The sequence below is a fragment of the Acartia tonsa genome, chromosome 14, assembly GCF_053477335.1.
Source record: "Acartia tonsa isolate MP-2025a chromosome 14, ASM5347733v1, whole genome shotgun sequence".
Classification (NCBI taxonomy): domain Eukaryota; kingdom Metazoa; phylum Arthropoda; class Copepoda; order Calanoida; family Acartiidae; genus Acartia; species Acartia tonsa.
The window spans coordinates 12,154,878-12,180,424 of record NC_137273.1 but is presented as its reverse complement, the minus strand read 5'-3'; the positions used below and the strand labels follow the sequence as shown (position 1 = coordinate 12,180,424).

Below are 25,547 nucleotides of genomic sequence, written 5' to 3'. Positions count from 1 at the left end.
TTGTTTTCAATTTTAATAGATAAATTCAATTTCAAGGCTATTAATTTTTTTTGGAAATTTAAATCTTTTAATATGCCCATGTTTAGAGAAAAACTTTATTCAAGCTTTGTTATTCAGTTCTATTCCAGCCATTAAAGATTTAAAGCTAAATCAGCTTATTATACTTGATTGATTTTCAATACAAATACTTTATCAATACATTTACAAGAGAGAGAGAGAAAAGAACAAAGACTCAAGTATGGTTAAGTAAAGGTCCAATGGTGAATGAAAAATATTATGTGCATGGAATGCTGATGTTTCTCTTTCATTTGAACATACTATTACATAATTATGTATACAAATTACATTCATATACACACATACGAGGCAGGGATCTAAAGGGATAAGACAATGACCAACAAATTATTGCACATCCCCAATGATGATACACAAAATTACTTTTTCTGTAGCTTTCCATTAGTAGTTAAAACATTTGGACATTCAACTAATAAAAACTCATTATAAGTCCCCAATCCAATGAATAAGAAAACGTTATTATTAAGGGACTAGTGTAATAAACAGTCCAATGTCCGCTCCCTCCCTGCATTCAAAGAGTAAATGTAAATAAATATAATTATAGTATACATAATTATAGATAAATACTAAACCAGAAAATTTTCATTCTCTTTAAAAGCCTTGAAAAGAAAATGCTTAAGCAAAAAGAGTTCTCTCTCTATCTTTGGTAAAAAGGATTTGAGGAAGTAATTTGTCCTCTGCAAGACTAAGATTCTCAGGGAAAGAGGAGTAGGACACAAATCATACTTTACAATTCCCCTTTAGGCAGCAAATAAATTCTAGAGTATAATAGTTATTTTAATCTTATGATTGTACATTTCCATAATCGTAGAAAGCTGGATATAATACGATGCTAGACATAGTTTTTCGTATGGATGAGAACCGGTTCCTATCCACCGGATTCGAATGCATACGAGAAAAGAAGTTATACTGTAGTTAAACTGGCATTGTCCCTCTTCCCTGGATATTTGCCATTGAAAGAAAATAAGAACAATTTACCATTTATATTTTGTTTGTTTTGTTTTGGTAGAAATTAAAACTTGCTTTATCATGTCTAGCCTACCATAGATAGACTTAATTTATGGCCTCTTTTAAAAATGATAAATAGTTACTATTACACATTAACACAGACTGTGGCAAGTTTAATATTTAATTAAAAGGGCCAAATAAAGTTTTACAACCCATAATCCATTTTATTTTTAATCCAATCTAGTTACCAGAAAGAAAATTATTTTATATTATTAAACGTTTGATTTATGTGTTATGATTTTATCAAATATACTAATTTGAAGAAAAACATCAAATATTTTTTTATTTACATTTTCCTGCATATAAAAACATTATCAAATATCCAAGTGAATGTTTGATGTTTATATTAAAAACAAAGTGAAATATCCAAATACAGGATATTTAATGTGCATGAATAAATAACGTTTTCTCTGTGTGTTATGCTCTTGCGAGGCTAGGGGGGCCTCTTCTAGTTAACCTCACAATTTACCTGTTCTACACACACACACACAATCATGCATTACACACAAACACATATAACACATACATAACACCAAAATACACACACATACATATATTCTTCCTAATCGAATTCCCTGAAGCCCCGCGTCCTCTCTCTATGTAAATGCTCCGCTACTCCCAGAGAGTCCCTCTCCAAAACTCCTCCTCCTTCTTGCTCTTTATAGACTAATCATCACCGACGCCAAGTTAAAAGAAACACTTGGCAATAAATATAAACTAATTAATTTAAGTTTTTTGATAAGGATATTCTTGCTTCATGAATCTGAATTAACACGTTATTATCCAGAATTATGAATAACATTTATTTGCATTTATCAAAAATATAAAATTCACATTTCTGCTTGCAATTAATCAAACTTTGCCCTATTTTAACTAGGTACATACTATTTTAAAACTTTTTATTATACCAACAATTAAAAATCAAACTTTTTGTATTTTTTGACAACAATGAATACAGCAAAATGTGACACGTTTTTGGATCATTCATGTTGCATTTTGAATTACGGAATAACAGCAAAATTAGAGGCTAGATTGAATGAAAAGTTTATTGTAACTTTTAGATATTCTAAAACCCTGAAACCAGTTTTTTTCATACGCATTTCCATACATTGGACGAAGATTAAGGTTGTGCAACAATTTTATATAAAAATAAACATCATGTACAAAAATGAATTGTGATTCACGTTAAAAAACGAGTGTTATCATTTTTAATCCTTCACAAACAATGATTTTTAAAAGAATAAACAAAGATGTATCAAAATATTTGGTGTATTTTATTTTATAACTTAATTTACTTAAACGTTATCTAGCTCTTGTCAGGGATAAGACAATAGCCGTACATTAAATTAGTGTATCTACATCCCTAGTGACGATACACAAAATTCCCCCTTTGTAGTTTACAACTTAATGAACCAACCAATCAAAATTCAATAAAAGTCCCCTAAGTTGTAAGCCAACGAATAAGAAAACGTTATAATACAACTTTAGGGACTAGTGTAATCAACACCCCATTGTCTCCTCCCTCCCAAAACTCTTGTACACTAACATGATTTTCAAATTACAATCAAAGGGGTTTCTACAAATGTTCAACCCAGTAAATTTCTGCACTATCTAGCCTTATAACGTGCTGTTTTGTCATGATTTTTAAAAAACTTCGACCCTATCATTAGCAAAAAGAAGACTAATTCTAATGGCACTAAGAATTGATCCCATTCAGACAGACAAGAAGTATATGATCGAGTAGCATTATTTCAATTAGATTTTCTTGAGTTAGTTTAGAGTAACAGAAAGTTTAGGATTTATTTCGATTTCCTTTCAATATCATTGTATCAAATGGTATACCATTTTTGTAGTTAAAACATTGTTTGATAAGTTTGTCACTGCTAATTTGAACAACCCAAGATCTAATAAGATATCTCAAAGATATTAAAACTTTTGGTACGTCCAATGTTTTCTCCATCTCGGTTTTAGTTAGGGATACAGTTATAGGACTAAGAAAAAGTTGCCATTTAAAATAAGAATTTTGTAGATTTTAAAAAATAAATTTAGAAAATGAAAAGTACCTAAGATAAACTAGAATGATATGAATTACAGTGAAGCCATGTAATAACTAGGATGTGCAGAAATATGATATGGGATTTTATGTATTATCATTTGATTTTTCTTTCCATTATGCAATTTCTGTTTTATAATATAGGGTTATTATAGTACATAGATATCACTTAATCAAGTTTTAGAACCATTCATAAAAGCTAAAATTTAGATATAACTTACTAGAAAGATGTATTTAATCTATTTATAACCTTAAAATGAAATATACTAAGATCTCTGGTAGGTGTATATTTATTGATTTATTTCCAATAACTTTCATCTTTTAGCTATGACACAAACATATTCTGATAAAAGAATTAAATATTTCTAGAGAATATTTCAGAAAATATCTAAATATTGTAACAATAAGAATAAAGAAGAAATATTGATTTGTTAGCCAGTGGTCTTTCCTTTCTACATCTCTCATTCTATTATGTAAAGTAGTATGCTTATTTTGTTTGGATGGAAGTATCTCGCTAACCGCTGAACCGATGTGGTCCTCCTGGAAGTTCCTCATGTAAGCTTCTTATAGGCCCCAGGATGGTATAATAAAAAATAGTACTAATGTTTTTTAGGATTTCAATAACTACTGAACTGATCTCCGTTTTTAAGGAGCTTCACATAGATCCCATTTGGATTTAGGCTAATTTATCCGTTTTTGTGTGTGCAGCCTCAAAGTGCAAAAGTTTCTGCCTCACATTAAGTTTTTGTTCATCATTTCTTTATATCTCAACTTTTAGACTAGGGTTGGGCCGGATATCCGGCCATTTTCAATATCCGGCCGGATACCGGATATTGAAACTATCCGGCCGGATATCCGGTTCTATATTTTTTTATACTTTCCACCAAAAAATCTCTGCTTTTTAAAATCTTATAATTTTCTTATTATTGAAGCTAGAAGAACATTTTTTCTGAATAAGTATAACTTTAAGTAAATTTATATAAGATTTCTGAAGAAATTTTTTTTTTACTACTTTAATATCTGGTAATTTGGCCGGTTATCCGGCCGGATATCCGGTAATTTGGCCGGATAACCGGATATTTGCCGGATATCCGGCCGGTTACCGGATATCCGGCGTTTGAAATCAGCCGGATATCCGGTATCCGGTATCCGGCCAAAAAAGCATCCGGCCCAACCCTAATCTCAACTTTTAGACAAAACTTTGATTTCATGAAACCAATTCAATACAGTTTGTCCTTGTTCTAATTCCAGCCTCCAAGAGAATTAGACAAAGATTCTAAAAGCAAATTCAGGAAGGGACGAAAAACAATGAGATTCTTTCTTACTTTGGGAATGTTAAATTATCTAATATCAGCATTTTTATTTACTGCGTCTGACCCAAAAGAGTTTTTTTAACCAATGAAAACTATTTCCAAGTTATCGTACCTGTCAAAAATAACATTATTTTTACTAATACTAAGAAATTATTCATTTTTGATTTACAGAAAAGTTTTCAGAAACCCTATCCCTGTACCTTGCCAAATCTTGGTGGTTTACATTTTACAAATTTCTTGAAGAAAAATTGCAAATATTTTGAAAAATATGCACAAAAATATTTTCAAATAATATTATCAAAGTCAAATCCAGGCAACTTTTTCCTTTTTGGCTGGTGGATAAGTTTTTTAAAAGAAAAAAACTGTATTTGTACAAAATTTCAGGATGGAATTAAGTGTAGATGAAATATTAAAGCCTATTCAATGTGCATTGAAATTATTAAGGTCCAAAATTTTCCGCCAATCATGTAGGTTTATATTATTACAATTGAGATTGATTCCATCTATAGGGAAATAAAGTTTCAGTAAAATTATATTGACACAGAATGTATTAGTTATGAAATTTTCAATCTGTAGCTATTGCTCTGTTCCTGCTAAAATATCCTTGAAGTTACGTTAGTATAATGTTGTAAGTATTGAGAGGGGAGAGGATAGGGGGATCCCAAAAGGAAATGGGCAATGAGGGGGGGGGGGTGGCCCGATGGGAGTATTTGGGTCAGGCCGCTAAACATGGCCTAGTCGTGCCACAGACAAAACCAAACCACAGTGCACTCAAAACATAAACTTTTACAAAAATCAATGAGGAAAAGGAACAAAAAATGAATCTACCCTTCAAATTTTTCCATAAAATGTCGAATGCTAAAAATCATATTTTATAAACAATACAAATAAAAATTACTTCCTTGTTTGTTGACTGATTTAAAATATTTAATTTTCAAAATATTTTAGACCACAGTATCAAACTGTACTTCAAGAAAAAAAACATGAAATTGACGTAGTGCAGGCTTAGGTTTTAAAATACTTTTGCTACAGCAGAATCACAAGCAAGTAAAAGCAAAATTTTTATGTCATCCTGGAATATCAAGCAATTTTAGGAATCATTTTTCTACTACTATAAAGAGAAGAGGAGAAAAAAAGAGAGGGTTATGGAATATTAAGACAGTAGAAAGAATGGGTTATAGTAGGAGGTGGGGAATCCCCCCGAGACATTCTGCAATGGATTATAGAGGACATTGAAAGTACTAGTTTTCAGGGAGGTTGGGGACAATTAGGTTTTGCCTTCAATTCAATTAATATAAGCTACCATGAAAAAATTTTTCGTATAATAAAGAGGGGGGAGGAAAATTAATTTTCTTATTTACCATCTATTTTCTTATCCCTGCAACCCTGAATTTTATTGTTACTACTAGTTTTCTGTCTCAGGTAGAACAACTTTGGAATAATCTTTAAATAACAATTTAAGATAAACCTTTTTACATTTAAAAATACAAAATAAAATTTTGTTAAACTTAAAGTTACTTAATCATTACAAAAATATAGCCTTATAAATATTAAAAATGCTTTTTCAGTTTACAATGAAGAAAGCACCTTAGGTGTTTTCTATAAAATATGAATTTGAATAATAAATTCATAGAAAACTGAAATTCATCCTTACTAAAAAGGAAAAAGTCTATGGTGGTTTCTTATTCCTAATTTCAGACAAATTACAGATAAGAACTTGTTTAGCCTAGCAAAACTTCAGCTGTGATACCAAGCTATTAAATAGCCTTAAAAATCTCCAGTAGTCTGGGTTTAAATTAGATGAATAGTAATACCCCTGAAAGGCGGTTATAGTGGAAAGGAACAAAGATTCTATAAAACTGTGTTATAAAGATAGGAATATTGTATTTTGAGAAAAACTAAATGCAACAATGTTTGTTTTCCATCACCATTAATCAGGGATTAAAAGGGATAAGACAATGGCCAAGAAATTGATGTACATACCAAATGATGATCGACAACTTTACCACTTATCTAGATTACAATTAGTGGTTGAAACGTTTGAACTCTCAACTTAATGAACCAACCAATTAAAACTCCAAAGTTGTTGCGCCAACGAATAAGAAAACATTTTTCCAAAACTTTGGGGACTAGTGTAATAAACAGCCTGACTTTTTTTTTCTGAGTATCAATATCTATCTTTGAGATAGTCTGGTAATTCTAAAACTAATATCCAGGTATTGCCAAATAAGTAGGCCTGGCCTGGCCTGGCAGAAGGACTGACAACAAACAGGCAGACAACACACAAATAGGATCATTCAGACTTAAGGCAAAGTATTGGCAATTTAGGAAAAATTTTACAATTATAAAATGACAAAAATCTTCTAAAATGTTCCAGGTATAAATGTACCAAACCAATAATTTGACAAATGGTATGATCCTTTTTACCAGAAAATATCTTATCCTGCCAAATAAGAATTTATGTTATTCTTTGCATTGAAGGTCAAAGTCAGAGCAACCTTGCTCACAAAAATGATTCATAAAGTTGTGTTTTTGGGTAAATAATGTGCTTAGTTTGGCAGGTTTAAACTTGGCCTTCAGTTTTATTCAATAAAGTTGAATTTAGTCTCATTTTCTCAAATATTATTGTATTACTGTAGAGGTATGATTTCATTGAAAAGAGTAGAGGTTTATGGTGAATGATTTTATACAGAGAATCCATAGTTAATTATTTATTGATTAAAATTGAATGAAATTTGAGCAATAATTGATAAAACAAATATTCTTGTTCACAAAAGCAAGAAACTTGCCTAATCCCCCAGTTGGAACTACCCCTTTGATCTTCACCATAGAATTTAGAATTGGCAGACATGTAAGGTAGAATAAAATTATTGTTTAATAAATTCTTTAATTTTAAATTTGTAGTATGATTTCATAACTTAAGAATAAATTATATTATGTTTTTTTTCTGGCAAAAATATCATAATAAACAAAATTCTTTATCTTTGTTTTCACATTTTTTTGGTGGCAGCTGCATTTTTGAAATTCTTCAGATCATGATTAATGTCTTATTAATTAATTTTCTGAAAGCATTTTTATGTTCAATATATATTGATAAAAACTTCCAAGAATTGTTGTATAAAAATGTAAAAAAAATGAAAATAAAATGTTATTAATGGTTCTAGTACGAGGATGTAATTTTGAACTACAAACATTTTAAAAATTGTAAATTGTCATCCCTTTCATTAATCTGCTTTAAAATTACACAAAAAAAGGATAAATTGAGATTAGAGTGATAGGGCTGTTTTTCACATTAAAACAAAAAGTAAACTATTAAAAAAAATCTAAATCATCTTCATAATGAAAGAGTTTTTAGGTAGAAAAATATTTTTTTTATTGTTGTTAAACATAGGTAGGTATGAGCATTTATATATCATAAAAATAGAAGTTTACAGCAAATGTAAAAATAAAAGCAAAAATTAAAGTAAGCTCAGTTTTTTGCACCTATTATAAACATTACATTTTCAGATTATGATTATCATTTTTTAATAAAATATGGAACATTTATTGCTTAGATTTTAAGTAGCTGTTAAAAAGAGGTGTTTTTATTTAGCGGGCACAATTTTAATGTAAGAAAATCCACGAATTTTTCAAGATAAAATCCACCAAGTTTCATTACTTGCACTTTTTATAATGATAGTGATCAGAAAAATGGGGGGGGGGGGGGAGTGTTAAATTATAACCGCCCCGGTGCAGTGGACAAAAATGTCTAAATGGTTTACACAATTAAAATTAACCAATCTGATCCTTATTATTTTTTCTGTGTTAAGGGGAAAGGTTTAAAAATAGACTTTCAGTTACATTTTAAAGTAAAATCGGGGCTCAACTAGCCTTTTATCAAAACAATAACCTCTAATGTATAAATATCATGAAAGAGGTCCATAAAGACAATGCTAAATATATATTTATGATATGGCTATTGCAGTCTTATTTAGCAAATTTCATTACATTATAGTAACTTGTTTTAAATATGAAAATTCAAATATATACTAACAAAATGAAGGGACCTAAAGGGATAAGACAATAACCGATAAATTAATGTACATCCCCCAAAACGATACACAAAATTACCACTTCTTTAGATTAAAATTAGGGGTTGAAACGTTTGAATACTGAACTTAATAAACCAACCAATCAAGATTCAATAACAATCCCCAAAGTTGTTAAGCCATCAAATAAGAAAACGTTATTCTAAGCCTTTGGGGACTATTTTAATAAATAGCCAATGGTCTTCTCTATCTGACAAAATAACCATCAACAGTTAATAAAAAAAAACATTACTACTCACCATTTTGAGAGCTACATGTTGGTGTGTTTTATGATCATACACTTTCAACACTTGTCCAAAAGATCCTTTTCCGATCACCTGAAAAATATAATTTGAAATTTTTGCCACAACTCCAACACAACCAAATACATAACAGGCTAGTAACAAAATTAAATATGAGAAATTTAAGACTAGAAAAATCTAAGACTTTTCATATCTGTTTTGCAAAAAAACTCTAAAAAAATTAAAACATTCGAAATAATAAATGTTAAAAACTATTAATGTGCTGAAAGGAAAATAAAACCATACCTTGAGAATTTCATATCTGTATGCTATGTGGTCGTGGGGTATATGTGTGTAGGATCCCTGAAATAAAAAGATGATCATTAGTTACTATCAAAATATTTATTTTTTACATTTTTTACCACCTTAGCAATTAATAACAGAACTATAATTTATGCATAATACAGTTTCGGTTAGGTTAAGTAAGATGTACGCGAGCTTTGCAGGGTTACAATTCCTTTTAATGCACTTTTTATTGAGGGGGGGGGGGGGGGAGGTGAAAAGTTTACTCAACTGACAGAAAAAAACAATACAAAAAAGTTATATAAATAAGCTCAAGTATGAAAATTATTCATTTGTTTCGCTAAGCAGCTTTTATTTTAATTATTCTAAATAATTTAAATAACAGTAGAATTTTTGCCATGACTAGCTTGTTAGCACTGCAACTAAAAGTCTTTAGAACCAAGTAAGAGTCAAACAGACATCAAACTTGTCTTAATTGGCGTCAACAGAATTGCAAAGATTATTGTCATTATATGTCATTATTTTGCCTCTCTAACAGCTAGGGTTGCCAACATTTTAAAAGTTTTATTTTCAACAAAATTGATAACTTAATTGTACTTAAAAAGTATGAATTTTAATTTCCTACATTGCTTAAGTACTTATCAAAATACCCTTTTTTGTCTACATTTATTTAATTCCGTTATATAAATCTTTACTTTTAAGTTGGTAACCATGAATGGTTAAACAACTTTATCAGCTGATAATAAAAACCGCGCAAAGCTTTTTGCTCCAAAAATGCGCAAATTACAAAACAGGCCACTGTATACAGTGACTAGCCACTGTTGTCCTAATTAGGAAAGCTTGATTTTCAGAAATTAATGATTTGTTGTCTGGTGGCAAAATTGAAATACAGGATTTGAATTTAATTCAAGTTTTTAGCTGAATTTCATCATTTAATTGATTAGGAAATAAGAGATATGTAAATATTATTTTTAAAAGGAAACTAATCCCCAAAGAAAACACCTGTAAATATTTTATATGTAATTGAAGAATTTGAATATTATTGAAAGGGAGAAAATGGCCCCAATGCATGTAAAAGGCAAAGAGCTTAAAATAATTTTTAAAGAGTATTGATCACAAATTTTTGTAGGATAGTGTTAAGATCACAAAAGCAGCTTTATATAGTAAGTTAGTATTTTAGGGGAAGCTTTGAATTGGTCCTGAGAGGGTTTTGAGAGAAGTGTTTCCACCCCTTTCTCGGATTATGTGTAGAATGACAAGAAATATGATCTGTAACATATGATCAACATAAATCTTTCGACATATCCAACTCAAATTGGGATTAAGATATGTATTCATATAAATTGAAACATACTGGTACTTTGGCAGGCTCTTGGCGTTAATACCTAGAATCGGGGTTAAGACTTGGCCTTTCAACAGGCTCAACTTATAGACAAAGGAAGTGCAATGAAAGGGTTAGTTGTCATTAGAATATGTTTTTTTAAGGAATGGGATTAATTTTTTGAATACTTAACCCTCATCTAAACTTACAACTAAGAAGCAAAATAAATGAAAAACATATTTCTTTACAGATAAGCACCCCTTTTTTGCTGTATATTTGAAACTTTAAAAAAAATAAAACGTATTTTATCAATGCTAACAATAATTCTTTTAAAAATCTCAACACATTTTTCCCCATTAATAAAAATAAATATATTAGGTAAATATTATAAGCCAAAATTTACTCATCTCTAGCATATAAAATTTGGTTTCAAAGTGAAAACAAAATTAAGATTACATAGAGGTAAGAACAGAAAGAGAGAAATTATGAATTCAAATTATGAGGGGGGCGGACGAGGGGGGGGGGGTTGTTATCTCATATACGATCAAGTTGCCATTAGTGACGTCACAACTTGGGTTAATTATTAGGGGGAGGGGGGTACAGAGTGTTGTAGCTTGTATGTAAACAGTAATTAACCCTCCCCCCACCCCACTCCCCTCACCCAAAATCAAGCATCCCATCATACAAAGGGTTAAGTTATCATATCTAATAATCAGGTGAAATTCAAGGATTAAGGGAAAGGACCAAAAATTTCATCTTTCATAGTTCGATAAATTCTGTCTTTGGGAAGATATTAACATTGCAGAATAGAAATATGAGAGAAGAAGACTAATGTATAGTAAAGAACTTGGTCATAATGAAAAAGGAACTATTAGATGGTTTCTTTATTAAGAAATTGTAACAGTTGAAACCTTATTAGAATCAGCTAAAATCTTTTTGTTAAAAAAGAATAAAAAAACAGGTAAGGTAGAAACTTAAACAGTTTTAAAAATCATTTATTCTTTAAAAAAGTTTTAATCGCCGCACGTTTATTCAGAACCAAAACTAGTTTAATAGATTTCTTTAGTAATTTTATAACTAGTTTAATAGATTTCTTTAGTAATTAAAGTATTTATAACCATTACAAATAATATTGTACATTTATTTTTTACACTGCATATGAGAAAATTATTTTAGATTCCAACATTATCTTTAAAAAAAAGGAATCGAATATTTGTTAATTAAGAACTGATATGTAATATTTGAATAAGTGTACGCTAACCAGATTCTTTAATTAAAAGAAGATATTTAAAGAAAATTAAATAGGGTTGAGCATGGTATGTCTTTTAAGATCTCGTCAACATATAAAATAATAATTAATGCTCAATTTTCAGTAAGTGTTTATATCGGCTTGTAGTTTTTTTTCATATTAGAAGATATCAGTTCATACAATATATAAACCTACAAAAGAAAAAAACAATCAAGTATCATATGCCATATTTTTTCAATCTTTCATATTAGGGTTACTTTCATCCACCTCTTTAGCGAATCCTCTAAAAACTTGGAATTGTGACAATTAATTTCAAAATTAAAATTGCACTTATAAAAAATGGAAATGGAGTAGACTCGTTTTTTATTATTTAGTTGTTTCCCTATTTTTTTTAAAATCTATTAAAAATTAAGGAGTAGTGTCACTAGCATCAATCTCTCACTAAATTTGAAAACTATTGAAACGAATTGATCTATGGGTTTTAATTAAGAAATTCGACCGTTTATAGCCGACTTTTTTATTGGGAAGAAATTAAAAAAATAAGGCCTTTCATACCAAAATGTGTACAATTTCTACCCAATAGCAGGTCTGCCGAGTTCTCCCGGGATATTTTTATTGGTGGAGCCTGATTACCTCTCTTTCTTAGTACCTTTATTCATTGCAGAAATTGATTTATTTGCCATTGTACCCTTCCCTACCTTCTTCCCTGGTTGAAATTAGAAATTTTCATAAACGTTTGTCCTGTTATCGTATTAAGAATATACCTAGTAAAAAAACATTAAAAAATAGTAGACATTTTAGAATACCTATTTGATTTTAATATGAAAAGTTTTGTATAATCTATTCTAAAAACCTTGGCCAATCTAGCCAGGGTATAAATTCAACTCAACATATCATCACATCTTAATGGCATTCATTTTCCCAAAAAAAAAATCGCAAGTTTTAGAATGTATGTTTGTTTGTCTGCAGATTAGAGGAAAGTAAAAGAAAACAGCAGTCCGTGCTATCAAAATAATTTGCAGTTCTGACAATAAAATCACATGGCACATTTGAGGAAATGACTGAACACCCTCCCCGCCAAGCCATAAAGTTTGCCAAGTACAATATTTTCAAATTGCATTCTTAAGGTTTTTTTTATATATTGAATTTGACCAAATAATAATCTTGCCAAAATTGTGTTGGTAACAAATAATTATCAGCTTATTAAATGGCCAAATGCAAAAATTACTATTCCTGAAAGGCTCTTGATTGAACTTAACCTATCCTTATTTAAGCATGTTTTATTGTGGTACATATGCGGTGGTTCATAATGTGTTCAGAAATTATGAAGAATTAATAAAGAAAAAATTGCAGAATTGAAATGTAAGGTTTGGAGAAAACAGGCTGAGTTTTGGAGAAAAAAAATTATAGATAACAAATCCAGCATATAACAAATATTTACTTTATACTATTAGAAATATATTTTAATACACTAAACTTTTATTACAGATACATAATAAGTTCAATAAGACTTTAAAAAATACTTATTTTCAATTGAAGCAATTATAAATTTTAAAATTTTCCAATTAACAAGGAATTTCCTTACTCTTTAAAGAGTCTATCTAATTGAAAGTCATATATTAGAACGATGTCTGTCTGTCCGTCTGTCTGTCTGTCCCTTAAGATCTCGGTAACCACTGAACCGATCGGATTCTACTCTTCAGGGTATATACCTATTGGTCCTGTGGTGGTTTTAAGCTGTTTTCTTGGGGGGTGGGACATCCCCAACCCCCCAAAAACAAAAAAATCTCCCCCCATTTTTTTTTTCTTAAGATTTCCTTGGTCCTTTAACGAATTTCGCCTTAATTTTTTTTATCACCTCTTGGGGCAAATCCCCTAGAGGCTAGGGGCGAAGCCGCTAGTATTATATATAGGAATAGATTTCTTACAGTGTATTATAAGTAGACATACATAGATAATACTGTATGTAAAAGTAGGTGAATTCCAGTCTGTTTATGTAAAACTAAAAATTTGAATTTTAGCGGACACATCTAAATCGATCAGAGGCGAAGCCTTATCATTGAAGAAAATCAGTTCTTGATAAAGTTACTTAGAAGATTTTATTAATTGCACAAAATGCGCAAAATGGATTAATTTAGCCAAAACGTTTGGACACAATTTTAGGTCACCTTTGACAACTACTATCTTTTAAGGGTTGCTCAGATAGAGAAAATATTTTAATAAAGAATTGAGAGTTTGAAAAAAAAATGTACAATTCCATAAAAAAAATGACTACTTGGTAATATTAAGGGAGGAAGGGAGCTATCCCCCCCCCTTCCCCTAAACAAATGTCAGGGACATAACTTATTTATTGTTATTATTATTTCAATAACTGTTATTGTTTATCTAGCTTAACTTAAACTTTAAATATATAAGAAAAGTTGAGAATTTGAAAATTCATTTCACATAATCTTATTTTAAGATATCTTCTTAACAAGCATAGCAAAATTTAAAAACAAAACATGTAAAAAAGCTTTCTAAAATTTGTTCAGCTTTCATAAAAGAAAAATATGTTTGTTTGTCGATTTTTTGTTTTTAAAAATGAGGAAATGATAAAAGAACAAGAAAGCTTTTGTTCAAAGTAAAAAAGAAAATATTTGACATATTATAAGCTTTATTTATAGGTCTCTAACCCCTTCTAACTTGCTAGGAAGTAAAGAAATGTTAATTGATAGAAGGAAAAATATTTTAAACCCTATCAATTAGATGGGGGCCATTTTTGTTGTTGATATACAATATACATTTAAGTATTAAGGTATTTAGACTTTTACCCCTAGATTTAACCCTTTACAGATGATTTTTATTTTGATAAAATCACACACACTGAGAGGATAATGGCATATTAATTAATCTAGGTTTATTTAAGAGTTAACAAAGATAGAACCTATAATATGGGGGGAGGGGGAAAGAATTTTTGAAAAAGCATCTATAAAATAAAATAATACATATGAAAGCACAATACTAATATAGCAATGCTTATTGGGATAACCAATGTAATATCAACTACCTGACCTCTCATGTATATTATCATATTGAACCGGCATAAAAGAGGGAATATAAATGTATGATAGGGTAAGAAAAGGGATAAATAAGTAGATAGATAAATAGGTAGATACTAGATACTTTGTTAATGCTTTGCCATTCGGGAAATTAAAAGAATCTGGGACAGAATAGTGACGGGGAAAAGGATTATTAAAAACAATTTGTAGTTTAGCAAAAAATTGAAATTGTATTGTAGGAATATTATTTTGCTAAAGAGGGTTGGTTATCATAATATTTTCAGATTTTTTTTCTATTGAACTATTAAGCCTGCCATGTTAAACTGATTTCTTATCAGAATAGCTGACCCTATTCAGCAGTGGGAGAGAGGACAATATTTGTATTTGCTTGTTGACAAGTCAGATTTAGGTGAACAGTACCTAAGTGTGTACATTCTTTATTCTACAGGGTGTCCAACAATTATGCTATTTGAAGTCATAATTTCTACAGGGTGTTCTACAATTATATAATTGTTACTGATTTTTACGAAGTTAGGTGAACATTGAACATTGTACAGGGCGTCTAAAATGTGCAATATTTTGTAAGTAAAATTATGTAGAACAGGTCCTAAGTGTGTACATTCTAGTGGGTGTCCCATAAAGATTATTTGCAAAAGGTCTGACGTTTGTTAAAACTAGAATCGTTTATAGTTTATTTCTTTTTTGTTTTGTAGACTCAATAATATTGCGGTCGACACCTTTCTTCTATTGCCCTGTGAAAAGATACATTTTGCATTTATATAGGTTGTCTGTTCATTTAATTAAGTCAAAGTAAATAAGGACAAAATACAACATTAAACAAAATGAAAATAAATAAAGGGTTAGGTAAATATTTTTGCCATTTATCCCTATTTGTCTGTCTGTCTGTAGCCTAAGATCTCGCTAACTGTTGGACTGATATGGTTTTCCTTTTTAATAAGTCCAGGAATAGTTCCCTCAGCTAAACCTATCCACCCTCCCTCCAATTCCCCCAAGTTCAATTAAAACCGCTAGTACAAAATAAAGAAACAAAATACATGAAAAAATATATTCTATTTGAAAGAATGATAGAAAATGAGATAGAAAGAAAAAATAATTTGGTAGAGTATTGAAATTCCATAAGAGCAAGTCAGATTAAATCTTAATTCAATATATTCCAGTATGCAGGGATATTTAAACGGATGATAAATAAATCTTCCCTTAAAATATTAAGTGTAAAATCATGCCTTTGAATAAAAAGGGCAGGGATTTGAATAGATTGAAAAATATATTTTAATGCAATGTCCTCTCAATCCCTGACAATTCATTTTATACTCAGGAATAGGACAATTAAATAAATTATCTTTTGCCCTTGCAGATGTATTATTCTGTACATAAAATTAAGAGGATGTCTGTTTGCCAGTGTGTCTATTTGTACCAAAAGATCTTGCTTGCCACTGAACCGATATGGTTCTACTTTGTAATGCAGCTTCTTATAGGTCCTGGGAAGCTATATAAATATTTTGGGGGAGGGTAATACCAAGCTTCCAAGAGTAAACGCTACTAGAATTTTGTGAATTTTCTTTTTAAAACTAAAGTTAAATGTGTAGGGTCGAATTCACCCAATACCTCAAAAGCCCCTAGAGGCCTCAAGGGTGTAGCAATATAATTTATGAATTTAACTTAAATTCAATAGAATCTAAAATTAAAGGATTCTAATAGTTATTTATCATATTTTCGTAATATTGTGAATGCTAGAAAGGATATTAAAATTATTTCAACAAATTTGGTCATGTGATCAAAATTTGAATTTTCCTTCTACTATTGCCCCCTCTGGGGGCGAAGTAGGTGGAAATTTAAATTTTTGTCACTTGACCTTAATATTGGTGAAATAATTTTGAATGACCTTTCTTGTATAAGCAATATTAATAAAATATGATACTTGGTTTTGTCTCATTCTCTATCTTTTTCTTAAATTCAAAAAAGTCTATCAAAAAATTTACATCATCTAAGGGTGAACAATAAATATCTCTGTCTATTTTTCTCTATATTTCTTCTTCCCCCTCCCCCCTCCCTCACTTTTCTGTCTATTTCCTTCTCTCTCTCCTTCTCTTTTGTACGGTCATTTATACAATAGAGATAACCTAGAGACAGCACAAGGGAATTTTGTTTACATTATGTATCAGCTATAAATTGTTGAATATCATAGGTTAAAGCTTTCCTTGAGTGAAATATTTGAAGAAAATATTTCTTCCATCATATAATGTGAAGCGTATGACACAACATATAATAAGTTAGTTATAAATAATTTAATTTCTTATAATAAAGTTAGCTTTCTAAAAATTATATCATTGCAAAATTTAGTTGCAAATAATGTTGCCTATAGGGCTGTATTTCATATACAACAAAAAGTGAACAAAGGTTTCTTTTTAAGAAAAAAATGGGGTCAGATTGACCATCTATGTCTAATGTTTGCCCACATCAAATATTAAATTATAACAATGTACAGTAGAGTGGATCAATTTTGGACATTGAATTTGTAATCAACATCTACAGTTTAAACGTCATATAAGAAACCTAAATATAAAAAATTGATTTTGTCCTTGAGGGGAAATGGGGGGAAGGTGTTTCATTGTATTAAAAATTTTAGAAGTTTATTCTGGAGGTGCAACTTTTTTTCTTTCAAAGTATTGCTTTATGCATCTTTTTGAATTTGTCTTGTTGATTAATATAAGAATATCAAATTGGTTTTAAAAAATATTCATCCAAGCATGAAAAATCTTAAATTAAATGTAAAATCTCTTGGTTTTTAAATTTATTTATGGATTTTTCTTGCTAGGATCAATAGTTTTAAAAACAGATTTTTTATACTTATTCTTCTCTTCAAGACAAAATTGGGAAGGTGCATAAAGCTATACTTTGAAAGAAAAATAATTGCCCCCCCCCCCAAAAAAAAAAAAAAAATTCTCCCCACAAGTGTCTTTCTAAAAGTTTACATGCATCAGCGAGCCTCCCCATTATCCAAAATATTTTCTTTTCATTTTTTGGTCTCTTATATGATGTTCAGACAGAAAGTGTATGTAGCACTTTTAAAATTAGAAAATCATTGAAAATCAAGCCACTCTAATGTACAGCATTTATTTCTTCAATTCCACAGTACAAAATTATTCCTGTATTTAAGTTTAACATATCATATAGGAAAAAATATTCTTGTATTTAAAACTAAAAATCATGTTGGAATTTTTTTTAAAATTTTTAAATTTTTTAATAATGTACAGCAAATTATTTCCTTTTTATCTCATGTTTTGAAATTTATAAGATAGTTAGAATAAGTTACAGAAATAATGAAAGTTTGAAAGAAGAGAGCGTCAGGGGGGGGGGTCGAGGGGGGTTTCCCCCCTTAGGAGAGGGGGGGTTGAGGGGGGTCTCCCCCCTCAGAAAAAGCTTGGGCTTAAATCTTCAACAAATAAAGAAAACAAAATTATTTTAAAAATTTCTTTTTTATGTTAAATATTATTATTTTTGTGACACTTGATTTTGAATGACAAAAAATGTTGAAATAAATATTACCCACTGTATGCAATGTTAAATTAGAAATCAATAATGATGTTGGAAAATTTATTCTCATTTTATACTCTGGAAAAAGGAATTGACAAAAAATAATAATTTTTATTCCAAACTTTTAAAACAGCATGCCTATATCTTATTGGTTGACACTCGAATTAAAATAAAATAATAAATATTATTTCAAGACCAGAAACAAATTTGAAATAAATAATTTTCTTTCCCCTATATTTTTTATTCCAAAATGCCAAGAATTAATTTTGAAATAAAATAATTTTCTTTCCAATATTTTTATTCCTTTTTCTTATTGGACGTCATTTTGTGTCCAATGAGAGACTAGTGTTTAAAAATTTTAAAGCTTATTACAGCATTTATTTTGAATATGATAATAGCAACATTCTTACATTAAATGTGATAAAAGAAATTAACGACTCTCTTTTTCTTTTGAATTGAAAAGATATTAAATTCTGTTGTAGAACGCATATTCATAATTGAACAAGAACAGTTATGTCCATAGAAAGCGGTGATAAAATATATCCTAACATATAAAGTAGCAAGCTTTGTTTGTTTGTGGCTTAAGATTTCTATAACTGCTGAACTGAGTTCTTCAGTTGGATGGTTTTAGGCTATTCTATTGTGAGATTTTGGTCTTTGGTAGTGTATTATAGAAAGTATTCAAGAATTAGGACCGTCTTAGCAGGTATTGACAGTAAGTTTTTAGGACATATCTAGCTCTGGATAGTATTCTATGCTTTGAAATTTTCTATAGGAACCAATAAATAAAAAAAAGCTTCGCCTTTCATAATTAATTTAATGAATTAATTGGATAAATTGTAATTATATTCTATTTCAGTCTTTCTATTTATATTTTCTATTCTTCTTTTCATTTTAAAGTAAAATATTCTTAAGAAAGCTAAAAATGGAACACTGCTAGAATTAATATAGATTTTTTTCTTATTTCCCCCTTTTATAGATTATACTTTTATTTTCTTTTTCAAATCCCAATAAAATTTTTCCAGTATTGCTTCGAAACCGATTGATACCGCTGAATTAGAACCGGTTCTCAGCCATACTGAAAAATCATGTATAGCAAAACGGTTTCAATCTTAATATCCGCGGAAAGCTGTCTATAATACGATATGATACATAACAATACTTAGGGTGCTTTTAATTAAAATAAAACTATAAATATTTCAAAAAGCTATGAATAGTTTTGCCTAAAGAATTTATCGATTCAGCTAATGAAATTTGGTTCAAGGACGAAATTCATATTATTTTTCATGGTTTCAAAAGTTCTAGACAATTGCACAGTTGGCTAAAATAGAAAATAATAAAAAAAAAATCTTCCAATATTTGTCTGAAGAATCTTCCAATTTCTTCTACAATAATTTGGAAATAAATAGGTAACACAAATATGTTTTTAAAAAATCACAGATAATAAATATGACAATAGATTCCAAAACTTTTTAAAAAATGGTTTGAGGGAGGGGAAGGGTTTCAAATATTTTATGATACTTAAAAATATAGAAATATGTAGATATTATTTTAACAAGGATGGCCTTACTCAAAGATGTTATGTCTAAATTTGTAATAAAAAAAACAGGACAAAGATTTATAAAAACAAGCAACTTTAATCAAATTAAGTTGAGAGTAAGTATTGAAGGACCAATTGAAAATATATATTTTGGAGTAGCAACGCTTAAAAAATTATAAAACATAAAGAAAGCTAGCTTTCTTATACTAGCAGATAATTTTTCAAATTGCTAATAAGACAATCCAAAAACTGTATTATTACAAAGAACAACAAACAGCTTTAAGTCTTGTTTGAATTGTTATACTTATGTACTACAATATCATAGAAACAGCTTAATTATGGCGTGGGTGTTTAAGGTGAGCCCTAGAATCAAATGATCTTCATTGATTCTAAAAAGATACACAAAATTATCTGAAACTTTCCACAATTGAAAATGTAAAATCTAAAAGAATAGTGTCTATTCAGTATTATGACGTTTAATCATTCTTTATTTTAATTTTAAAGCATAAAAACTTTAGTAAGTGTTAAAATTAAAAAAAAAGGATTTTTTACTATACATTTATTCTTGCAAAAGCCTAAAAAATGTTCGAAACCAATAAACACACACGAACACACACACAAATCAGAATAAAGAATAAACTAGTTTCTATTTATTGGGAAGAATATTTCGGATAGTTTGGGTCATTTATGAAAGTAAACATAACATTTTTAAACAAGACAATAAACAAGAAATTCTACTTTATATTGTCTGATGTGTTTTGGGAACTATAGAAATGTCATAATCATTAAGTTAGAAAAAAGATGGTTGAAGTTTTTTTTTAAATATCAGAAATTTTATGCATTTGATTTTCTTTTGTTAGTAAACTTTTTACTAAGTATTTGATAAGATTTTTTACACTTAATTTTGCAATGGTTAGACTTAACAAAAACAGATCTTGTTTATTATCTTGCAATTACTTCTTTATTCATTGATGGACTTGAAAATTGATTAGGTAAGCAAACATGAATTTGAGATTTATTAACATGTTATGATAGTTTATTATTATTATTTACATAATTGCCCTTGTTTTACATCAAATTATAAAGACGCCAGAATAAAAATGCAAATTAGAAACAAATATTGCTGTAAAAATCTAATGATGATATGCTTTAAAAAGGAGTTTCTTTTATAAGTTAAAAATTTAAAAAAAATTTTTTTAAATAGAAATATTTTCAAAATGACTGTGAAACGACAATTTTGTCCATAAGAATCGCAACTTTTTCTTAACCAATAAAATATTAAAAATGTTATTAAACTAAATTAGTAAAAAAAGATATCATTTAATTTCAGGGTCGAACGAAATGGTGACGGATATTCTTAAAAATAAATAATATCCACAATATCCAGTAAAAAAAGGAGGGAAAATTAATGGAATTAATGAAAATGAGAATTCTTAAAATGATGCAAATAAAATTATCAGTGCTTTCATTTGCAGCAAACAATACTATGCAATAAACACTATTAACAAACAAGTTAATATGCTTTCTAAAAGGAAATGTAATTTTTAATTTTAAATAAAAATCTTTTTTTTTAAAACAAATCTCTCCTTTTTTACACAATTTAGGACAAAAAACTTTTTCTGATTACTGCTACTAATCCGGGCAAATGAATATTGTTTATGAACAATGGTTGTGTGAATATGGCGCAATCTTATTCAAATCAATGGTGGCAAAGTCCTACTTGGACCCCGCAGGCTAAATTATTTACAAAATAACACAGTCTTACACACACAAAACACACACACAAAGCACACTATGGCTAAGTATTATAAATTACACAATTTTAGCTGGTTTTTTAGATATCTTACAAGGCATAAATTACTGTTTAAATCCTCCTGCCACTCTGTTGTCAAAATGCTGTAATTAATTGTCTTAGGAATCTAATTTTGTTTTCAAAATATGGCTAAGGGGTAAAATGGTATTCAGTGTTTTCAAGAAAAATCATTTTTCCGCAAAAAAATTTATTTTCAGACAAAATGACTTTTCATAATTATTTTTTAATTTTTTTTATTTTGCACTAAATGTGAATTTAAAATAGGTTTCCTTCATCTGAAGCATTCATTAATGTACAGAAAGAAGCACTTTAACATAAAAATATCTTGCAACGCAAAAACGTCGTCTATTCTTTAAATGAAAGAGTTTACGTGAACGAAAATTAGGCAATTATAGTCTGTAATTGTCGCCTGCTTTATTGTTTTAATTTTTAGTAAAATTTTTAATAGTCATGACAGTGTTTGCCTGTTTGTCTGTCTGTTTTTTTTAACTATATTTTACATTTAGAGATTGCCGACAACCCATCCGCTAGTTGAAAAGTATATCAATAATTTGTTTTATATTAACATTTCTTTATTCGTTGCCTTAATAATTTTGAGGACATCATTAGTTTGAGTGTCCAAACGTTTCAATTACTATTAGTAATCTACTAAAATGGAAATTTTGTATATCCTCATTGGAGATGTACATCAATTTATCTGCCGTTATCTTATCCCTTTAGATCCCTGGTGTTTCTACAAATGTTATTGTTGTACTATTTATGAACCTAATTATCCTTGTTATGCTTTTATTTCATGATAAACTACATTGGCAAATGTGAAAAATAATAAATAAAAAGAAAATTAGCTTATCAAGCTTTTATCAATATAAACAATAAAGAACAAAAAAAAAGTTGTACAATATCAATCATAAGATGAGACAAGTTGCAACATATTCAAAGCGAACAAAGCAACAGAATATTTAAAACTAAACAAAACTGAATAATGAAACTTATTTTTAAACCTGTTTGGAGATTTTTCTGAGCTGGATCTTTAAATGTGTAGCCGTTGCCAGAGGTACAGCCACTAACCTAATAGCGATCTTTAAATCAAATTGGCCACGGCTATATGCGGTCTTTAAATCACAACCACTTTTTGAATTTTCAGTAAAAATATGAAACAAAACATTAATAATAATAATACGTAAAAACTTTCATGTTTTATTGGCAGCACTGGCAGTGGCGACAGCTACGGCTACGGCTACTACTACGACCACGGTTACGGCAACGGCTACACATTTAAAGATTCAGCTCTGGAATAATAAAGATATTTGGCTCTAATATATAATAAATTTTTCAATTAATCATCTGCCCTGACCTTCTAGAATGTCTGTGGTAAAAAAAGTATATAATTGTAAGGTAACTGCGCTCCTTTGGAAGAAGTGTAACAAAAACTTTAGCTGAGAGTTCGTGTCAATTATCGCTAATGGTCGCCGAGCAAATCAATCAGGAATTTTCAGGCATTTAGGGAGAGGACAATGGAGGTAAATATATCCTCCCTTTTAATATAGGAATTAGCAATGGGTAACAAAGCAAAGGGAGTATAAAAAGGGGTTTAAACAGTAAGTAAAAACAAAACCACATTTAAAATTGAAAAAAGTGTAAAAATTAAAAAGTAATCATGTTCATTACCATGAAATTAATTACAAAAATAAACAAACAATTAGAAACGGGAAATATTAAAATTATTATTAGAACTTATATGATAAGTTAGGAAGCCTAGTCGACTACATGCAAGGACGTCCAAATGATTTACCCCCAAAAATTTTTATTTTTAATTTTTACCCCCCCCCCCCCCACCAAATAAAAAAAAGCTTGGACGTCCTTGCCTCTATGATAAAAAGATTATCCCCCCAAATTTTTAATTTACAATTTTTTACCCCTCCCCCCTCAAATAAAAAAGCTTGGACGCCCTTGACTACATGTTTTAAAATTACCCAAATATAAGCAGGAGAAAAAATTAAGACAAATTAGATTTTCTTTTAATGAAATACCCCTCCATGATTTTTTTATAGCACCCTTACTGCAGCGTTTAGCCTTTGGCGCGCAATACTGCCGCGCTCGCACGTCAATTTTTATTACAATAATTGGCGCGTAAAAAAGAAACTTTTGGCGAAAGTATGGAGAAGGAGCGCGTTAATGCAGGCGCTAGAAAATTGGACAGGACATAACAAAATTTGGAACCCTTATTGAACTGCAATCGTGATCAACCAAGAAAAGAATTAAATACTATTATTGGCTGGATAAATAAAATGTAAATTTTGTATTTATTGTTCTATCAATTCATTTCTAGAAAACAAATCCCTACCTCTGTGCGTGTGTGTGTGAGTGTATGTGGTGGTATATTATTGTGTAAACTAACCATATTTTTTTTCAAGGGCTTTGGTACTTTTTCATTACAATATTTAGTCCAATTAAAATTCAATTATTTTGTAGCGCAGCTACTTCATAATTTTCCAAAAGTGATATTAATTAACATAAAGATCTTAGCACATGTATAAAAAATAAGCAGTTTGAGAATTCCTTTTCAACAATATTTCAGCTATATCTAATAGCAATTCTTCGAGGGATCTAAAGGGATAAGACAATGGCCGATAAATTGATGTACATCCCATAGGATTGTACACAAAATTACATCATCTATAGATTACAATTAGTGGTTGAAATGTTCGGACACTCAACTTAATGAACAAACAAATCAAAATCCAATAATAGTCCCCAAAGTTGTTGAGCCAAGGAATAAGAAAAATTATAAAAATATAGGGACTAGTGTAATATGAATTTTTCTTCATTTCTTCAAAATATGTCCATGCATTAATTGATGTATTTATTTGTCCTTGTTGAAAATCAATTAAGTTAAATAACACCCTTGAACATATCTTGACCAAACCAGACCCAGGGTAAAAAAATAACTGAATTTGACAAGTCTATTTTATTTTCAGTCTTATTTTCTTACACAAAGAAAAATATATAATTTGAGATTTTTTTCTGTACTTTTTTGTACAATTTTGCTTTAAAAAAATAAAATTTTGGATGTTTTTAAGGAATAAGTTAATGGTAGATAACGTTTACAGAAGTTCAGATCATATCCAAAAGTAAAATTTCAATTTGGTCAAAAAAAAAAATCTGTGAACACAAAAAAAACGTCAACCCTGTCCAAATAAAAGATTTAGGTATCATCATTATTGTTTGAGCCACTCATAAAATAAACATTTTCAAGCCTTTTGATGTCTACCACATAAAAAAGGGATTGGTGTTTTGTAAAACAAATAATACATCAAGACAAAGAAAATGTATTTTCGCCTAGAAAAAAGTAATCACATTTGAATTTTTTTGCAGCATGGATTTTTTACCTATAGCTAGCATACAAGGATATATAAATATCAAGCAGAGATTGGTTGTAAATAACCCTTCTCCCCTTTCTCCCTGTAAGCACATAACTATATTTCTACAATAAAGGTTTGATTGCTATAAAGGCTATTATTTAGGGTATGTCAAAAATACAAACTTTAGGACCTTTCAAAGTGAAGATATTAGATATTTAGACAAAGGGAGGAGTAGGTTGCGCTAAAAATCCGTAAAGGTTGTGAGTTTTAGGTTAAAAACAGTAGTAGAACGATAAAAATAAAATAAAAATTTGTTGTCTATAGTTCTTTTCAATAAGAAATACATATATTTAGCGAATATTATCGTTCTACTACTATTTTCAAGCTTTAAAACTCACGGATTCTACGGATTTTTAGCGCAACCTACTCCACCCCTATTCAATTAAAATTCAATTTTATCAATACAACTAAAAGGATTTTATTTAAATATATTGTAAGTAAATTAAGTATTCAAATTATCGTTGAATTAAATCTAAAATTACTGTATTGATTAAAATTAACAGATATATTATTCAACTCTAGAAAAGGATTGTCCGATAATTTTTTTT

The 25,547-nt window shown here is 29.3% G+C and overlaps 1 protein-coding gene across 5 annotated transcripts in view; it reads right to left on the bottom strand.

Moving 5' to 3' along the window:
• Positions 1-25,547, bottom strand: part of LOC145305756 (dual specificity tyrosine-phosphorylation-regulated kinase 2-like) — a 180,320-nt gene that overhangs the window by 106,968 nt on the left and 47,805 nt on the right. For all 5 annotated transcript variants that reach the window (XM_080147538.1, XM_080147539.1, XM_080147536.1 and 2 more), the window contains exons 6-7: positions 9,065-9,121; positions 8,777-8,854 (exon numbers count right to left, since the gene is read on the bottom strand). In XM_080147538.1, coding sequence (XP_080003664.1) covers positions 8,777-8,854; positions 9,065-9,121 — 135 coding nt within the window. The remainder of the gene's footprint in view (positions 1-8,776; positions 8,855-9,064; positions 9,122-25,547) is intronic.